The sequence below is a fragment of the Leiobunum rupestre genome, chromosome 5 (genome assembly GCF_980474605.1).
Source record: "Leiobunum rupestre chromosome 5, qqLeiRupe1.1.hap1, whole genome shotgun sequence".
NCBI lineage: Eukaryota > Metazoa > Arthropoda > Arachnida > Opiliones > Sclerosomatidae > Leiobunum > Leiobunum rupestre.
Genome location: NC_143388.1, coordinates 58090601 through 58109573, shown reverse-complemented (window position 1 = coordinate 58109573; position 18973 = coordinate 58090601). Strand labels below are relative to the sequence as shown.

At 41.4% G+C, this 18973-nt stretch overlaps 1 protein-coding gene across 3 annotated transcripts in view; it reads left to right on the top strand.

Moving 5' to 3' along the window:
• The window catches only part of LOC149945394 (uncharacterized), a 109371-nt gene extending 100489 nt beyond the window's left edge, over nt 1-8882 (top strand). For all 3 annotated transcript variants that reach the window (XM_090175240.1, XM_090175241.1, XM_090175242.1), the window contains exons 3-7: nt 6008-6252; nt 6320-6646; nt 6707-7109; nt 7177-7353; nt 7424-8882. In XM_090175240.1, the coding sequence (XP_090031366.1) occupies nt 6008-6252; nt 6320-6646; nt 6707-7109; nt 7177-7353; nt 7424-8766 (2495 nt within the window). In that variant the 3' untranslated portion in view covers nt 8767-8882. The remainder of the gene's footprint in view (nt 1-6007; nt 6253-6319; nt 6647-6706; nt 7110-7176; nt 7354-7423) is intronic.
• The last annotated feature ends 10091 nt before the right edge of the window (nt 8883-18973 follow it).

The following is an 18973-nucleotide window of genomic DNA, read 5'->3' as shown; positions in this document are numbered from 1 at the left end:
ATCTTCACCGCCATAAAACGTTTGCACGCGACTTCGGAACTCAATAGTCGTATAAAAGTCCTTTTTCACTTAACCCTATTTCGTCGCATCAGTCGAGCCGACCTCGCTATAGAAAGAAGAGAGCCAACGAAAGGTGTCCATTATCTAAAATGGAAACCTGTAATTTGAACAGAACGGATAGTTTCGGCGGCGTGTTGTTATACCTGGGTAAACAACGTAGCCTCTTCCCGAACTTATGAATAATTTATAGCTCGGAGAACGGTGGATGTTTCTCCGGAGGGTATCGAGATTGAATTTCTTTGAAGAGGGCGCGCGCGACCCCTAACGACGCGAAAAGGCGACAAAAATGGGAGTTTCCGAATAACATTCTGCCGGACGACTTCGTCCCTTTCATCTTTATTGCCAACCTAATTCGGGGAGCTGAAAAAAAATTCCTCTCTAATTTCTACTCGGCGTTCTCGACTGATCAAAAAGGGCCTTTGCGAAGTGCTCGATTCTTAGAATACTTCAAACGAAACTCACTTGGAATGGTACTTCTAAAAGCGACATCTCTCGGACGTATTTAGTAACGAGTAAAAGTATTGTAAAGGAGAAAGCGCCGATGAAATAGAAAAATTGTAACGCCATTTGTCCGGTGTTCGTTTTAATTTATCTCTTCGCTTTCCTTGGTCAAATACTTGTTATTTCGTTTGAAGATCTATGTAAATATTACGGGATGTCTCTCTTTATTATAAAGTGGCATTATAACACCCACTTCTTTCAATCTCCTTCGAAACATTTCAACCCCTTTTTGAATAGAATCGCGAGTTTTCTCAAGTGATTGCTCTTGGAAATTGAAGGACAATGTTTGAAATTGTTTTTATCGAATTAGATCTTTCAATTTTTCCAAATCTAGTGGGTTTTGATTTAAAGTTAGTTTTACATCAAAAACTGCCGCTATTCCGGAATAAAAAGTGGATGGGCGTGTTTTTCAGATAGTGAACAAGTTGTCTCAAGGCAAATTAGACTTTTGAGATATAAAATAATATTTTTTTTTATCTACGGAAGGAGTTGTAGAATCGCGTTTTTAATAAAAGATAAATACAAGAATGTATTTATTTATACTCAGGGAGAATGAATATGTCGAGATTATTTTGAGCGTTTCTCCAATTCCACCCGTCGGGGCCCCCGGTATGCTCCTCCGCTTTAATAAAATCAAATAATACTGCAATCTCATTGGTTCTTAAAAATTACGTTTTTCCACGCGATTAACGCTGCTGCGAGGACGCAAAAAATAAGACCGCCTCCTTTTTTCCTCCCCCACCCCCTTAGCGTGACGGGGTTAGGGCCTCAACGTGTCCGTCGATAGTCTCGACATATTCATTCTCTCTGAGTATAAATAAATACATTCTTGATAAATATATGAATACTTGGGTCTGAAAAAGGGAAAAATCAAGGAATTGACTGATTATTAAAAGTTAGGGGAACCCATTTTTTAGGCAGAGTTAGGGAACAGTGTATTACACTGTCGCTATATCATAACTTTGCTTAAAATATTTTGGTTATAGAAAAGGCTACCTTTAAAAATCGACGGAGAGTGACATTTTTTAATATTGCAAATGGCAATCTGATAATCAACAGTTTCAAATTTTAAAAATGCGTGCTTCCGCGAATGAAATTTTTCATATTATTGTTGAAGCTAAACAAATACTACACTTTGATCTAAGCTAAAACACTGAAAAAATCTTAAAAAATTACAACGATCCAGCCAGCCATTCTTATTAAGACTATAACGTTTTACTCCTAAAAGTAAAAATGTAGGGAATTTGATAAGAATAAAGAAAGATCAAGAGAATGTGTGAAAAACAGTACAGTTTGTGATATCATAACACAAACTGTACTAGTCTATAATCAAACTTAAACTTGATTGTTAACTTACTATTTTCTGAATAAAGCCAGGAGTCCTACGAAATACTAATTAGCTCTAAAAAGGATTAACCGGTTTACTATTTCTGCCTAATGACTTCGTCTTTTGATGTTAAGATTTAAAAATAATTGGGATAAATACGTTAAGATCTAGAAAATAAGCGAGGGAAAGTTTTAAAGTCTGTAAAAAAAAAGCATGTATGAAACGGTCTGGGAGCCTGGTTTTAGTTCCACATCAATATATATATATCGAGTGAGACTATTGGTCTGCTCGAAATGTTGTAGTAGTACTTATTGTTATTATGTTACTTATGGTAGTACATAATAACAATAAGTATGACAACTAGGAGCAACAAACACAGTACCCCCCACAAGGAGAACGCATCCCGTCAAAAGTCGTGCAATTTCTTGTGTACATTTTCATTGGTTAGATACTTTAGCGCCTGCTGCCGTCGGAAGGAGGAAATTCGGAAAATTGTCTCCCCCCCCCCCCCGCCCGTAAAACGTTCAGCGTAAAGGCTCGTCCAATGAATTTTGTACACAACACTGCGTTAGCGTGTTTAAAGGCTAGCTGCGTTCTCCTTGTGTTTGAGGTTCCTAGATGACACTTCCTATGGCTTTAATGCTAATTTTCTAACCGAACCTTTTTTCGGCACTGATACTCTCTTCAAGGCTCTGTGACTTGGACTCGCGACTTACCGTGTTGGATGACTACTTTTTGATAAAAATTTAAGCCTAATATCGAAGAGCACGTTCTGGAGTGGCGAGGGGTTTTGGCTCTGTTTAGAAGCCCGCGTGCGAATCATGCGTGATAAAAAAAAACCTGAGCTCTTGGCGCCGAGAAAAACTTTTTTAATTTTTATCATTTTAGCCTAATATTCCGCCTATCTATCGGAAATCAGATATTTCGGCTAAGCGGAAGTCTCGCATATTTTAGACACTGTGCTGAGAAAACATCTTTATTACGCAATAGCTATGAAAATCAGTTTGGTTGTAAATCTCGTTAATTGTCTACTTATTGTTATGTTACTTATGGTTGTAGTAGTAGTCTTGTCGCGCGACAGCATCAGAGATGGCGCTGGTGTTCGGCGGCGTCGGTAAAGTTAATTTAATTTTTTTAAACTAGTTTCAAGACGCAAGATAACTCAAGTACACTAGTATCAGCTTTTGTTTATGAAAAATACTTTAAAATGTTTATGGTTATCAGGAATCGAACTCGCCACCTTTAACTTCGGACCCAAAAACTTTAGTACTCGGCCACGACGCCTTTACGTTTTGTTATGTTAGAATCTTTAGCTTTTACTATAGTTTACTTACAGCTTTGATAGAGGGCGGTAGTGCATAGTGGAGTGCAGCTATATTTCCGTATTAACATTTGTGAAGCTATATTTTCGTAATGATTTGAATGGTGGATTTAACGTAAAATCACAAGTAACAACATCCATAAGTATGAAGCTGTTTAACGATCAATCATAAGGAATTATATCTATAAGTACGCCACTAAATGAAGCTGTAACAAAATCCTTAAGTATGATACTAAGTAATGCCGTGTAACGTACAATCATAAGTGACATAATATCAATTAGTTGGGTACTAAGTAACGCTGTAAGCATTTTTACACGATACTGTGTCCCCCTTTGAGATATTAAATTTAAAATAGTGTTTTGGAAATGCCTGGAAAAGGAGTTTAACACATACGTTTTGGAACTTATATTACTTGTTTAAATCTGAAAAGGTTTTGGAGCTTAAGTGCTTTAGATTTGAAACAGTTTGTTCATTGTGGTCGGTTTGAGCGGTACTGAACTAGAGATTTTCTGAAGAGGGTTTATTTTGATCTGTTGTTTAAATATTTTACCCGGGATTTATCGAACCCAAACGGTGAGACTAGCAAATGCGAAAACTCTTTTTTCTATTTTTGGAATTGGGTTTACGAAGTATTATTTTTTCCCACTGTACATGGTCGTTTCAAAAATCTGTAATTTCGGTGGCGGGGGGGGGCTAATATTGCGTGCTTCAATCTATTATTCGACGGCGGCCATTTGTTTCTCGGGGCCCCTCCCCCCGCTTCCCCTTTAGACCCCCGCGCCTCTTTTCTTAAACGGCAGAACGCCAGGGTTATGCTCTTCGAGTACGAACTCCTTATCTCCATTTGAGAAAATTGTGTCCCCCCCCCGTACCATTATGTACATCTATAGCTCTTAATGGCCGCTGGCGCCACCTACTCTCTTTAATCGTACTAAAAAGAAAAACGAGAGAAAGTGTTCCCATAAAAAGAAATCCGCCTAATTTGCGACTTTTCGCGTCGGAGAAGAGAAGCTCGCCTTACCTTCAAAGTTTGTAAAGAAACAGACCCTATCTGTAGGCGTTTGCTTATAAACACGCTTGTTAAAACGCTTGTTAGAATGCTTGTTAGCTTCGTCTTTATGGAATGTTTGCTTTAAGCAAGGAAAGTTTATCATTAAATCTTTTTGGGTTTTTTTTAACGTGGCGGTAAAAACTGCTAACCAAGGCCTAAGACGGTTCTGTCGCTGATAATAATATATAACAAAAAAATCGGGGGCTCTTTCTCTTTTCGGTGTTAATGCGTTCGTAGTTTTTTATTACGAAGAGCGTGTTCTTTTTGCGTAATTATTTCAGGAGAAGGTTCGGACGTAGCGGCTTTGTACATGTCGGTTTATAGCGCCCCCTTTCCCTAGAGACGTTCGTTATTTTACCGCGTTTTATACCTTATAGTCGATGAGGTACGTGTATTCGCGGCGGCGAAAAAAAAATCTATCTCCCCAGGTATCGCGGGTTGTAAATTATTGAAGCTTGCCATTAGAGTTAGCTGGCCTTCCCTAAAATACACGATAGAAACATTAAACACTGGCGGTGTGTCCGTTGAGAGGCGCGTAGCTTAGGCTTAAAATTACCGCCAAGGATGTTCCATCGAACAACAGACGCCATCTATTGACCGTAGGCGCGATGAAAGTTTTAATAGCCGCAGTCAGAATCTTTAATTGTAGACGTAAAACGTCCGATATCTTTATAGTGGACGTAGAGGGTGGTTTTAACCAGGGTCGTAACCTTTTCCATCTGTTTTTTGGAGGTTTTCTCGACTTTATGGTTCTTTTCCCACATAATAGCCGTTTTACCATCATCATAGAAATTTTGTTATATATTTTAAGTAGCAATTTACGTTTTACCAGAAGTATATACGTTATATCTTACAAGATAAGTATTCATTTACCTATCTTACTAATATCGTAATATTATTCGCGTGAAACATGTACCTACATAGTCTTCCGTTGATTTAAAAACCGTTTGGGAAGGAAGAATAGTGCGGGGCGAAGACCGTCATATACCTATTTTCTAATACTATTTCTTGCGGAAAATATGGATTACCAATATTTAAATATCCCTACGCGGTGTAATAGGCCTTTCTATAAAATAAGCTACGCTTGCTGTACTTGTTTTAATGTACCTCATTCGTCACGAAATACGTAGAAGTTCAGTTCAGTTTACGCTTAAAAACAGGGTGCGTTGTTAAATTTACTCTTATGTCCGGAGCTTTTTGTAGGGAAACGTCATCAATACGTCACCCGTGACGCAGCAGCAACATTAAAACTAGAAGGCCAATTTTACTTTATAGAAAAGCCTATTGTTACATTTTACATCTTTAATTGAAGTAATAGACTATAATTTTTGAGCCGTGATGCGGTATAAGCATCCGCTATTTGGCGGGAAATTTTAATTGTACATTGTTTGCTAAAACGCCCTGCAGCTTCTTTATAACGTAACAAACTACAGTTACGATAGGCTTCTGGTAAACCTGGTGGCATAAATATGAAATTAGGTGATCTACCATAACTAAACTACATTTAAGGTGCTACGCTTTAGCAAGACAAGTTTTTTTAAGTATCACCACCGTCACAAAATTCAATTTAAAGTCAAAAGATACTTTTAAATTGTTTCAGACAAAAGTGTTCTGAGCCATAAATAATTAATTGTCGAGTGTAGGGTCGTAACTTGCATATCTCCCATGACGCGGGCTTTCATCTTTATAATTAAGTTATCCGTCATTCTTTGCTTCAGGTTTCCAACATTTTTGTTTGTTTTGAAGGTTCGTACAGTCTGTCCGCTCCGAGGGTGTATAACTTGCTGGAGGACGACATCGTTGTCTTATTCAAAGTTCCCTTCAAAGCGCCGGCCTTGCGGGTGCAATTGTTGCAAGTTCTGAATGGAGTCGAAACGCCCATTGTCAAGAAGGACGTTCCCAGAGGGACCAACTACGGTAAACTGGTGTTCCCTTGCGGACTTCTCAGTCAAGCCGCTTCCATTTATTTCCGAATGGAGACTGTGCTCGAAGTAGGTCGTTGTCCAATCTGATCCCCGCCCGTTTCGGTCCTGGATATAATTGATAAATTCTCCTCAGGGGGAAATCCTCGCCAAGTCGAATCCGGTAGACGTCCGCTGGCCAATCGCTAAAGTCCACGTGCCTTTACTGGTCGAGACGTACACGGATTTCGTGGTGCAAATTGAGTTGTCGCCACTGACTTGCACTCCCAGAGATCCCGTCGATTATAAAGTGTCCTTGGAAGTGTTTTACCTCGGTACTACCATAGTGCCAGCGAAAGGGGAGGGCTCTTCCTGGTTGCGTACGACGCCCGTTTACGAGTACAAGGTTCCGGACTGGCTGCAAAGGAACGTTACCGACGTTCAGCTTCCTTGTAACGTTTTCTATCGAGCGGGATTCTACAAGGTTGTCATATAGCCTCGGGCTTTTCGTACGGATTTTTAATCGTCATATTTTCTCATTAAGATTCGGCTTAGAACGTCGGATGACGAAGTGCTGTCCGAAAGCGACGAAATCCACGCCATGTGGAGTCGTCGTTACGATCTTAACGTCCCTCAGTTGTCCATGACGCCCTGCCTGGACGGAGTCGACGTGGTTTTCCAGTACCCTCGTTGCATCGGGGACCACGACAGAGTACGCGTTTACGGCAGACCCATCGACAAAAAACCGAGGTTGTTGAAGACGATTGTACCGGAGACCAAATATCTTTTCGAGACCAGAGTACACAAGGGCAAACACAAGATCAATTTGAATTGCGACCTCTTTACCGAAGATTACCAGGAATTCTGCTTCACTTACTACAGCACGGCCCCAAACGGGGCCGTCTTCGAGCTCAAGACGATATGCAGGCCCAGGTCCTTTGATCCCGGTATTTGAAGCTAATCTTAATCGCGTGTCAATTTTTAAAACGCTTGTGCTAATGATATTTTCTTCAGGGGGTATAGAAGCTCAATGGGGAGATTGGAGTGATTGGACCAGTTGTTCCACCAGTTGTGGTTCCGGAGTTCAAAGCAGGTTCCGACTCTGCACTGCACCGAACGAGGCTATTGATTTAACGTCCTGTCTCGGACTATCCGTTGACTCTCGTCTGTGCGTTTCCGCGTCTTGTCCAGGTAAATCTTTCTTAATTTAATCAATAGACGATTCGAAGAGTAATGTTTGTTTTAAAAAAACAAATTGCAGAAACTGTTCCATTGACGACGACGGACGAACCCGGTCAGCTAATAACGTGCTCGTGTGGTTGCCGTAGTTTTTTGCGTCTGTCGGACGGTAGTGTTTTTGTCAACCCGTCGAGGCAGTGTCCTTATCCCGCTGTATGGATTCTCGAAGTTCATAACGGAGATCACGTTATAGTTCGCGTTGTCGAGACGCGTCTCGAAACGGGAAAACAATGGTTGGCGATCAGGGACGGCGCCTCGGGATCAGGTACTCTACTGGGACGCGTCTCCGGCGACAGCGACATGCCGGCGAACGCCGTAAAAAGTCGCGGCTCAGTGTTGCGCTTGGAACTTCATTCTCGTAACGCGTCCAAGGAAGAACCCTTTTTCAGGGCGACCTTTAACATCGAGAGCAAGTCGCCGCAATCGTTCTTCGTCCTGGAGCCGACCGAAGAGACGACTCCCTATTGGGTGGCGACTCTGGACCCGATTCACGTCATTTTAGGGTTTTTAGGTTGTCTAGTGGCCGTGTCAATCCTAGTCTTTCTAATCGTGTACAAAACGCGGCGTTTCTTTTACAAGAAGCCGGCCGAGAGTATCCCCAGCGTTTCGGTCTGTTCTTTGAACCACGGCGACGATATTTACACTTGCCCGCGGACGCATCTCATCTCCGGCGACAATACGTCCGTGTCGGAAGTGTCAGCTTCGCCAATGTCTATCCGACGACAGCGACTGTCACCTGTCGAGGAAGGGACCAGTCCCGAGGACTACTTACAAAACGCCTTTCTCTTCAAATCATTTAGCTCAATTTGCACCGCGTCGCCTCCGCAAACCCCTCGCGTTCGTACTCCGGTTTTACCTCGAAAGAAATTTTTCAGTCCCACAACCGGCAGGAAACTTCTAGTCGCCACCGTGTCTCCCGTTCCCCAAAAGAAAAACGGTCACAAGGCCATTAAGCCTTTGCTGAACTCCAAAACCAAAGAACTAGGTACGTCCAAAGAGGACAGTGTCGGCAGTTTGTCGCCCGTCCGAATGCGACGAAAAATTGCCGATAAACATACCAAGAACATTCGCGAAAGCGCCGCGCCATTAACCGAATCGTGTTCCCAGTTGTCGATTAACGCTTCCGAAGACGGCATGCAATCCGAGGACGGATTCGAGTTCGATTACTACGACTACGGCATGACCTCCGACCCCAATTCTTTCTTTTGCGCCGACCCGTCTCTGTTAGGATGGCCTCCCTTCATACCCATTCCTCCGTCCTTCGAGGAGGACATCTTCCCGATGCAGCACTTCACCCCATCGCCACCCGTGTCGTCCAACGCCGAAACCGAAGTTGGTTCTAACAAGGATTCCACGCAATCCTAGCCTTCGGTGACAATTTATATTAGTCAAGTCGCGGAGCGGTTTTTGTGTAAACGCCTCCATCCATTGTCCATAGTATTTATTTACCAAAAAGTGAGAAACTAATATTTTAATTTATGTGATAAAATGATATGCACAATCATGAGAATGTCAGAGTCAGATAGGTGATTGATTGAACTGTATAGACTGTAGACCCTCTTTACACCTAACAATCCTGAAATGTTTTAATCAATTGTCAAATGGACGGTAGTTGCAATTCCAAATTTCCACCGTAACCATATCCGCTTGTAACATATCTAAACATAGCTCACGGGAAGCAATCCATAGAAATTTTAATATCACATTCTATCCCCCCCCCCCCCCCCCAAACTGCTGAAGATATTTATGAAGCTCTATGAGAAGAAAGTCTGCCACATTCAAATGAGCGTTGAAGTAGTCTGAACAGTGGCGCACCCAGGGGCCGGGCCCCACCAGAACGTATGGTATTACATTGAATTTATGTTACTTTTTTTTTAAAAGAACCTTCCAGAAGCCACCGTCCCCCCCACCCCCTCCGAAGATTTCTAGGTGCGCCACTGAGTCTGAGAGAGTATTACCATTTGTTTCGTAATTGTACATTGTTAATTGGAATCGTAACGAAACATTCATTGAAATCTCGAGTATAATAGATAGACATAAATTACAATCATATCATGCTAGTAACTATACGCTAGGTCTTCGTTTAATGTATGAATTTTAAATTTAGCGCCAAAGAAGTAGGTGAATACTTGAGCTTAATTCCGAGCTTTTAATTAAACGATGGGCGAAGAAATATGACTTTTAAATACACGATTTATATATTTAATAATCATTGAAAAAATGCCATTTTTAAAATTTGCATAATTTTTAACTGGAGGGTATCGAAATTCCCCAAAACGTGTGGTCAAGGCCAAGAACTACAGTTTAACTTATTGCGTTGAGATTAATAAACACGTCGTAGGCTTATTATATCAAAGTTTATTTCGAAAGATGGAATTATTCTATAATTATTACGAAAGAAATGAATCTAGTCATTAATCAAGGTATGAAAATAGGCCTCCTAGGCAAAACGTACAATGTATGTGAATATTAAATAAACTGCACTAACATGTCTGATTAAGTGTTGTTTTCCCATTGTTACCCCTATAAATTATTTTATATATTATTGTCAATAAAAGAGAACCATTCTAATTTAGTCAAATATTTTTCGACTACATTAGTAGGTAATGTTCAATTTAACCGCCTTGTAGGGGCCCTAGGGGGCGCTTTTATTATATTTCCAAATTGAAAAACCCAAAATATCTTTACAAGCTGTGCTGTTTACTACAATATAAAAGTACCTTACCTTATTGAGCGGAGCGAGCGTAATTCTCATAGGGGCAACTTCAATGGAAAGATGTCTGTCGGTCGCGGTCCGTTTCCAGAGGGGCACGAAAAAAAGGAGAACAATATAAAACAAGAGTAAAGCGGGTCGTAAAGGGGTGACAGGCGGTGACGATATCAGACAGCGCGGGTTGAGCGAGAGCGAGAGTGAGTAGGTGGTGCGAGATAAATAAAACTCATAGTATTAACCACTTCAATGAACAAATACGTTTAATTCTTTTTCATTGCACATTTATACATACTAAAACAATTATTTCACGTTGTCCAAAATAAATGTCATAATATCAACCACTTCAATGGGTATACCATCCCCAGTCTCTCTTACCTCAACAACTCTTCTTCCCAACATTATAACTAAATACCCGTCGGAGTATTGTGACGTCAGTTGGTGCGCGCTCCGCTCTAGTTTTGGTCAAAAATATCCGCCGGGGTTTTGTGACTGGCCAGGTCGGCGTTCGCCGAGGGCCCCCGGCTCAAGGAAGCCCCAAAATTAATAAATTTGTATTCCTTACCCCACGGTAAGGGGGCCCCTTTTCAGTCTCCAGCCGAGGACCCCGAAGGAGCCATTCCGGACCTGCGATTAATGAAAGATGTTGAGTTCATCCCGATCCACCTCATAGTCTGTCAATATGGTCCTCCCCTTATTATTACAGTGCTACCATGAAGGAAACACAATTATAATAAAAAGCAAATATGAACCTTTTATTCGCGTCCGAAACGAATCTAGGTGGCTTAACGGCTTTAGCTTCTCCGAGGTAACGTCTGCCACAGACAAATTAAAGTCATAAGAACGTGATTTCTTAAATAAACTCATCAAAATAAGCAAACTATGCAAAAAATTATATTAAAATGCAAGTACCATTCCAAATTTGCCATTAACGAATAACGATTAGGAAAACCTAATAGCGTAATTACATTCCATAAAAAATCCTTACATTACAGGTTGTCAAACGCTAATAGCGTATGCGAATACACTAACTGGTTTTCGACGGCAAGCAAAAGATGGCGTAGCGATAGCTTTCGGTCGCAAATACTACTTGAGAAAATCGTTGCAGCTCCTCCTTTTCGGTACTCATGGTAACCATGAATATCGTTTGGGCTGAGATGGGCGGTGCGTTTAACGTAATCACTCGAGCCAATCAGGAGAATCGATCCTCAAAACGTGTCCGTGATTGGACGATACCGTTAAAGAAACGACTCTTGTTAGAAAAATCCCTGTACTTTTACAAATTACTTGATAATCATAAAACAAGGAATTTACTATTAATATTCTTACCTATTACCCAGGCCTAGTTTTTCGTGCCGTTTTGATTAGTTTCGCTTTGTTTAAAAAATTGCTTTGCGTTGGCAATGAAAATTGGGACCCGTTGCTAGTTATGGCACGCCAAACCGGACAAAATTAGTTTTACTCTCTTTCGCTCCCAGAATGGTAAATAGGCCCTCTCTTATATCTTTAGCTCTCTCGCTGTCCCAAATTACGAATATATCGCCCTCGCTCTGACATGCTCTAGCGCGCTCTCTCTAACATCGTCTTTCACCCTCTCTCTAACATCGTCTTTCACCCTCTCTCTGACATCCTCTAGCGCGCTCTCTCTGACATCCTCTAGCGCGCTCTCTCTGACATCCTCTAGCGCGCTGCTGTCCCAAATTACGAATATATCGCCCTCGCTCTGACATGCTCTAGCGCGCTCTCTCTAACATCGTCTTTCACCCTCTCTCTGACATCCTCTAGCGCGCTCTCTCTGACATCCTCTAGCGTGCTCTCTCTGACATCCTCTAGCGCGCTCTCTCTGACATCGTCTTTCCCCCTCTCTCTAATATCCTCTGGCGCGCTCTCTCTGACATCGTCTTTCCCCCTCTCTCTGACATCGTCTTTCCCCCTCTCTCTGACATCGTCTAGCGCGCTCTCTCTGACATCGTCTAGCGCGCTCTCTCTGACATCGTCTAGCGCGCTCTCTCTGACATCGTCTAGCGCGCTCTCTCTGACATCGTCTAGCGCGCTCTCTCTGACATCGTCTAGCGCGCTCTCTCTGACATCCTCTGGCGCGCTCTCTCTGACATCCTCTGGCGCGCTCTCTCTGACATCCTCTGGCGCGCTCTCTCTGACATCCTCTGGCGCGCTCTCTCTGACATCCTCTGGCGCGCTCTCTCTGACATCCTCTGGCGCGCTCTCTCTGACATCCTCTGGCGCGCTCTCTCTGACATCCTCTGGCGCGCTCTCTCTGACATCCTCTGGCGCGCTCTCTCTGACATCGTCTTTCCCCCTCTCTCTGACATCGTCTTTCCCCCTCTCTCTGACATCGTCTTTCCCCCTCTCTCTGACATCGTCTTTCCCCCTCTCTCTGACATCGTCTTTCCCCCTCTCTCTGACATCGTCTTTCCCCCTCTCTCTGACATCGTCTTTCCCCCTCTCTCTGACATCGTCTTTCCCCCTCTCTCTGACATCGTCTTTCCCCCTCTCTCTGACATCGTCTTTCCCCCTCTCTCTGACATCGTCTTTCCCCCTCTCTCTGACATCGTCTTTCCCCCTCTCTCTGACATCGTCTTTCCCCCTCTCTCTGACATCGTCTTTCCCCCTCTCTCTGACATCGTCTTTCCCCCTCTCTCTGACATCGTCTTTCCCCCTCTCTCTGACATCGTCTTTCCCCCTCTCTCTGACATCGTCTTTCCCCCTCTCTCTGACATCGTCTTTCCCCCTCTCTCTGACATCGTCTTTCCCCCTCTCTCTGACATCGTCTTTCCCCCTCTCTCTGACATCGTCTTTCCCCCTCTCTCTGACATCGTCTTTCCCCCTCTCTCTGACATCGTCTTTCCCCCTCTCTCTGACATCGTCTTTCCCCCTCTCTCTGACATCGTCTTTCCCCCTCTCTCTGACATCGTCTTTCCCCCTCTCTCTGACATCGTCTTTCCCCCTCTCTCTGACATCGTCTTTCCCCCTCTCTCTGACATCGTCTTTCCCCCTCTCTCTGACATCGTCTTTCCCCCTCTCTCTGACATCGTCTTTCCCCCTCTCTCTGACATCGTCTTTCCCCCTCTCTCTGACATCGTCTTTCCCCCTCTCTCTGACATCGTCTTTCCCCCTCTCTCTGACATCGTCTTTCCCCCTCTCTCTGACATCGTCTTTCCCCCTCTCTCTGACATCGTCTTTCCCCCTCTCTCTGACATCGTCTTTCCCCCTCTCTCTGACATCGTCTTTCCCCCTCTCTCTGACATCGTCTAGCGCGCTCTCTCTAACATCGTCTAGCGCGCTCTCTCTAACATCGTCTTTCACCCTCTCTGACATCCTCTAGCGAGCTGTCACTGCCATCCCGTAGCGCACCAAACCAGACAAATTTCGTATTGGTCTCTCTCTCTCAGACTGCATTTGCTACGTAAAATCGCCCGCTATTTTACGTCGTAATTTTTTCCACAGTAAAAAAAGGCCTTTAATTTTTTAAATATAATTTTCTTCAATTACTGTTGGATATTTAATTTATTCAAACTTTTTCAAGTGTCTTTTTAATTTGTCTTCCGATATTTCAAATATTTTTTCCATAATAAAAAGGTCTATTGTATTAATTAAGTATATTTTTCTTCAATTGGATATCTTTCAATATCGTGTCTTATTTATGAAAGACAATATTTGAAATCATACGTTTTAAATAAGTTATTTAAAATAGAAGAATTGCACATGCAATATATTTTTCAATTTTAAAAACTTAAATGCGACGTTTGTAAAATAATAATAAAATTTTCGGAGGAGCTTTCGAGCTAGTGGCTCTTTGTCAACTCTATTTTAAATAATATATTTTAAGGCGAAACCGGTCAAATGTTTAGTACTGAAAATAATAACTAGATGGAAACAGCGTTTTAAATTTAAAATGAGATTTTTCTTAGCGTGACGCTAAGAAAATCTAATCTGATACTGTACTGAGTGAAAAATTTGCTACCAGAAGTAAACTGTACATATTTTTCTTCAAATTTTAGTATTTTTAACTTATCAATCTCGGCCAAAAAGGACGCAAATTAAAAATTAAGAGTTGCTACGTGTTTTGAAATGTTGAAAGTGTAATACGTCATACATAAACCGAATTTATTAGGCGATAAATGTATCGAAAATGATGATTAAAAAGTTATTTTAAACTTCGGTATAAAATATTTGTTAGACAATAAATAATGCCCCTCCCTAGAATTTTGCTGGGAGGGGCAACTAATATTATTGCCCTCTCCAACTTGTTGGACAGTTGAAATCTTCAAAAGGCTCAAATTCTCATTTTAAAAGCATTTTAAGATTGTAGAACCTCAACTGTGTTTAAATTTCAGTCTTTTCCCGCCAATTTACATACTAGTAAAACGTACACGTGCATTTGGAGAAGCTACACTCCATTAAAAATTCAAAACCATTCTCCAGACCCATTTTGGTTTCTCTTTGCCCCCTCCAACTTCTAGAACGTTCCTACGCCCCTGCTCTGAAATCTAAGGCCCTATCGTAGTTCATGTTTCAGGAAACAGAACGACTTTACTTTCATTCAAACACCTATAAAATGACCGAATATACCTTTTAAGCAGGGTTTCCCCTTAAACGTAATTTATAATCATGGATAATAATTATTTTATATTTCTTTAAATCATAGTTATTTCATAACGACTGCGTTAATTAATCCAGGGTGTAAAACAAACCGCGAGTCGTCAAAAATAGGTAGACATAGGAAAATTGTTAAAGTATAGGACGACATAAGTTGTACAATAAACAGCTTATGCACAATAACCATACGACTACAATCCTTCAAGGTTCCCCATACAAGTTTTTCAGCGTAGGCTTAGCCTGTCTATCGTTGATACTCCACATTTTGTTTTTCAGAAGGGGGGTATAAACTTTAGGCTTGTGAAAACAAATCGTTATTTTTTGGTTGATTAGTTATTAAATTATAAATAAAGACAGTAGATCACTTCCCAGATAGTTTCGTTTAAAAGAAATACCAAATGTATTTTTAACGTATAATTATAAATCAATGTAAATTTCTGTTGAACAGCCTGTAAACTTGTAAATAATGCATATTGTTCACAGAGGTTAAAACGAAACCAGACAGCAGGGGGCCGCGAATAGCAACTGATAGCGAAGTTGCGCTTCATCGAAACCAAACCTAAACGATCTTGGCCAAAGTTCACTTCATCTCCCCTTCACGACCTGGATTAATTAACACAGTCGTTTTGAAATAACTATGATTTAAATAAATATAAAAGTAATTATTATCCATGATTATAAATTACGTTTAAGGGGAAACCCTGCTTAAAAGGTATATTTGGTCATTTTATAGGTGTTTGAATGAAAGTAAAGTCGTTCTGTTTTCTGAAACGTGAACTACAATATGGGCCTCAGTTTTCAGAGTAAACCGATTTTTGATTAACTCTTTTGTTAACGTAAATTTTTACAATTTTACGGACAGCGTGAGATAACAGTATAAGATAGAAGGCTGTGGTTGGTTTTATTTTGATATATAATTAGACCAGGTTTCAGAGTAATTCGATTTTTAATTTAGGGAATTATTTATTGTCTAACAAATATTTTATACCGAAGTTTAAAATAACTTTTTAATCATCATTTTCGATACATTTATCGCCTAATAAATTCTGTTTATGTATGACGTATTACACTTTCAACACTTCAAAACACGTAGCAACTCTTAATTTTTAATTTGCGTCCTTTTTGGCCGAGAAAAATTAAAGGCCTTTTTCATTGTGGAAAAAAATACGGGCGATTTTCGATGTCAACTAGCGGGCGATTTTACGTAGCAAATGCAGTCCGAGAGAGAGACCAAATACGAAATTTGTCTGGTTTGGTGCGCTAGAGTGAGAGGGTGAAACACGATGTCAGTGAGAGCTCGCTAGAGGATGTCAGAGAGAGGGTAAAAGACGATGTTAGAGAGAGCGCGCTAGACGATGTCAGAGAGAGGGTGAAAGACGATGTCAGAGAGAGCGCGCTAGACGATGTCAGAGAGAGCGCGCTAGAGGATGTCAGAGAGGGTGAAACACGATGTTAGAGAGAGCGCGCCAAAGGATGTTAGAGAGAGGGTGAAAGTCGATGTTAGAGAGAGGGTGAAAGTCGATGTTAGAGAGAGGGTAAAAGACGATGTTAGAGAGAGCGCGCTAGACGATGTCAGAGAGAGGGTGAAAGACGATGTTAGAGAGAGCGCGCCAGAGGATATTAGAGAGAGGGTGAAAGACGATGTTAGAGAGAGCGCGCCAAAGGATGTTAGAGAGAGGGTGAAAGTGGATGTTAGAGAGAGGGTAAAAGACGATGTTAGAGAGAGCGCGCTAGACGATGTCAGAGAGAGGGTGAAAGACGATGTTAGAGAGAGCGCGCTAGACGATGTCAGAGAGAGCGCGCTAGAGGATGTCAGAGAGGGTGAAACACGATGTTAGAGAGAGCGCGCCAAAGGATGTTAGAGAGAGCGCGCCAAAGGATGTTAGAGAGAGGGTGAAAGTCGATGTTAGAGAGAGGGTGAAAGTCGATGTTAGAGAGAGGGTGAAAGTCGATGTTAGAGAGAGGGTAAAAGACGATGTTAGAGAGAGCGCGCTAGACGATGTCAGAGAGAGGGTGAAAGACGATGTTAGAGAGAGCGCGCCAGAGGATATTAGAGAGAGGGTGAAAGACGATGTTAGAGAGAGCGCGCCAAAGGATGTTAGAGAGAGGGTGAAAGTGGATGTTAGAGAGAGGGTAAAAGACGATGTTAGAGAGAGCGCGCTAGACGATGTCAGAGAGAGGGTGAAAGACGATGTTAGAGAGAGCGCGCTAGACGATGTCAGAGAGAGCGCGCTAGAGGATGTCAGAGAGGGTGAAACACGATGTTAGAGAGAGCGCGCCAAAGGATGTTAGAGAGAGCGCGCCAAAGGATGTTAGAGAGAGGGTGAAAGTCGATGTTAGAGAGAGGGTGAAAGTCGATGTTAGAGAGAGGGTAAAAGACGATGTTAGAGAGAGCGCGCTAGACGATGTCAGAGAGAGGGTGAAAGACGATGTTAGAGAGAGCGCGCTAGACGATGTCAGAGAGAGGGTGAAAGACGATGTTAGAGAGAGCGCGCTAGAGGATGTCAGTGAGAGCTCGCCAGAGGATGTCAGAGAGAGGGTGAAAGACGATGTTATAGAGAGCGCGCTAGACGATGTCAGAGAGAGGGTGAAAGACGATGTTAGAGAGAGCGCGCTAGACGATGTCAGAGAGAGGGTGAAAGACGATGTTAGAGAGAGCGCGCCAGAGGATATTAGAGAGAGGGTGAAAGACGATGTTAGAGAGAGCGCGCTAGAGCATGTCAGAGAGAGGGCGATGTATTCATAATTTGGGACATCGAGAGAGCTAACGATATAAGAGAGAGGGCCTATTTACCATTCTGAGAGCGAGAGATAGTAAAACGAATTTTGTCCGGTTTGGCGTGCCATAGTTAGTTTGCTACGTTCAGTTTAAGGGATTAACTTCTGTTTTTTTTTGTGTTTTTTTAGTTTGTTATTTGTCAAGGATTACAGTAATGCAAAAAGTTTTAACCGCAAGTTATTATTTAAAAGATATGATCAATGTAAAATTGCTACTTGCTAGCCATTTTTACAACGGAAAATACGACATATTTCGAGATATCTGTACGTGTTGGATGAGGTAGTACTGATGACGAGGACGATTCTTTAAATTACTAGATTTTAATACTTTTTGGATAAAAAAAGGACTGATGACGACAAAGAAAAAGGCTGAAATGCAAAACAGTACCAACTTTTAAGGGTTGGGAATTTTTCCCGTATTGCAACGCATTTTAGCCTTTTTTAACCATACTATGCCATATTACATGTCGTCTGTGTGAAGTTGACTTATACAACGTCGAATGTATTCTAAGTATTGGCGCCTGACGGCGCCGCGCACTCGCTTCGCTCGAGCGCTGGGGGCGCGCGGCGCCTCCCCAACCCCATACTAAAAAAAGCTATGGGCCATCTATAACGCAACCTAGAAGACAGTACCAAGCCTGACGCATCAAGTATCATCAACCCGATATTAATACAACCTAATAATATAAATAACCTAACCTATTATCCCCGCCAAAACCCCTAAAATGCATTGAAATACGGCGAAAATACCTGAAATAAAAAAGTAAGTTGGTATGTTTTGCATTTCCACATTTTCTTTTTCGTCATCATCGTCCTAGGGAAAATTCATTGCAAAATGCCAATGTTTAAAAATGCATATCTTTGTTAATATTCATTTCCGCCAAAAAAAATTAAAATTAAAGTAATCCCCATCTTGCCCTCTATCCAAAAAAAAAAATAAAAAAATCGGGTGGGGGGAAGCTATTCTACACTTAACCCAAAATTGCTGGCAAATAACAATTTTATATTTATCATATCTTTCTAAATAATAAATTGCGGTTAAGACTTTTCGCATTACTGTAATCCTTGACAAATAATAAACAAAACCAAGAAAGCCGTAAACACATTTTCGGTTTGCACACGTTTTAAAAATTTAGTAATATCTTGTCGTTTAATCTAATTCGTCATCAGTCCTACCTCATCCAACACGTATAAAAATCTCGAAATATCTTTCTAAATAATAAATTGCGGTTAAAACTTTTTGCATTATTGTAATCCTTGACAAATAATACATCTAAAAAAAAAACAAAACCCAAAAAAAACAAAAGTACCTATTGTTAAAAATAGCCCAGTTGGGGAATGCTGTTATAGCCTTTTAACAAATAAAAGGGTTACCTACCTAGTTTTCTTATTGGTCAATTTTTTTTTAAATTTTAATTTCGTCTAAATAATTATACAAATTCAAAGGCAAACAAACTTATTTTAATT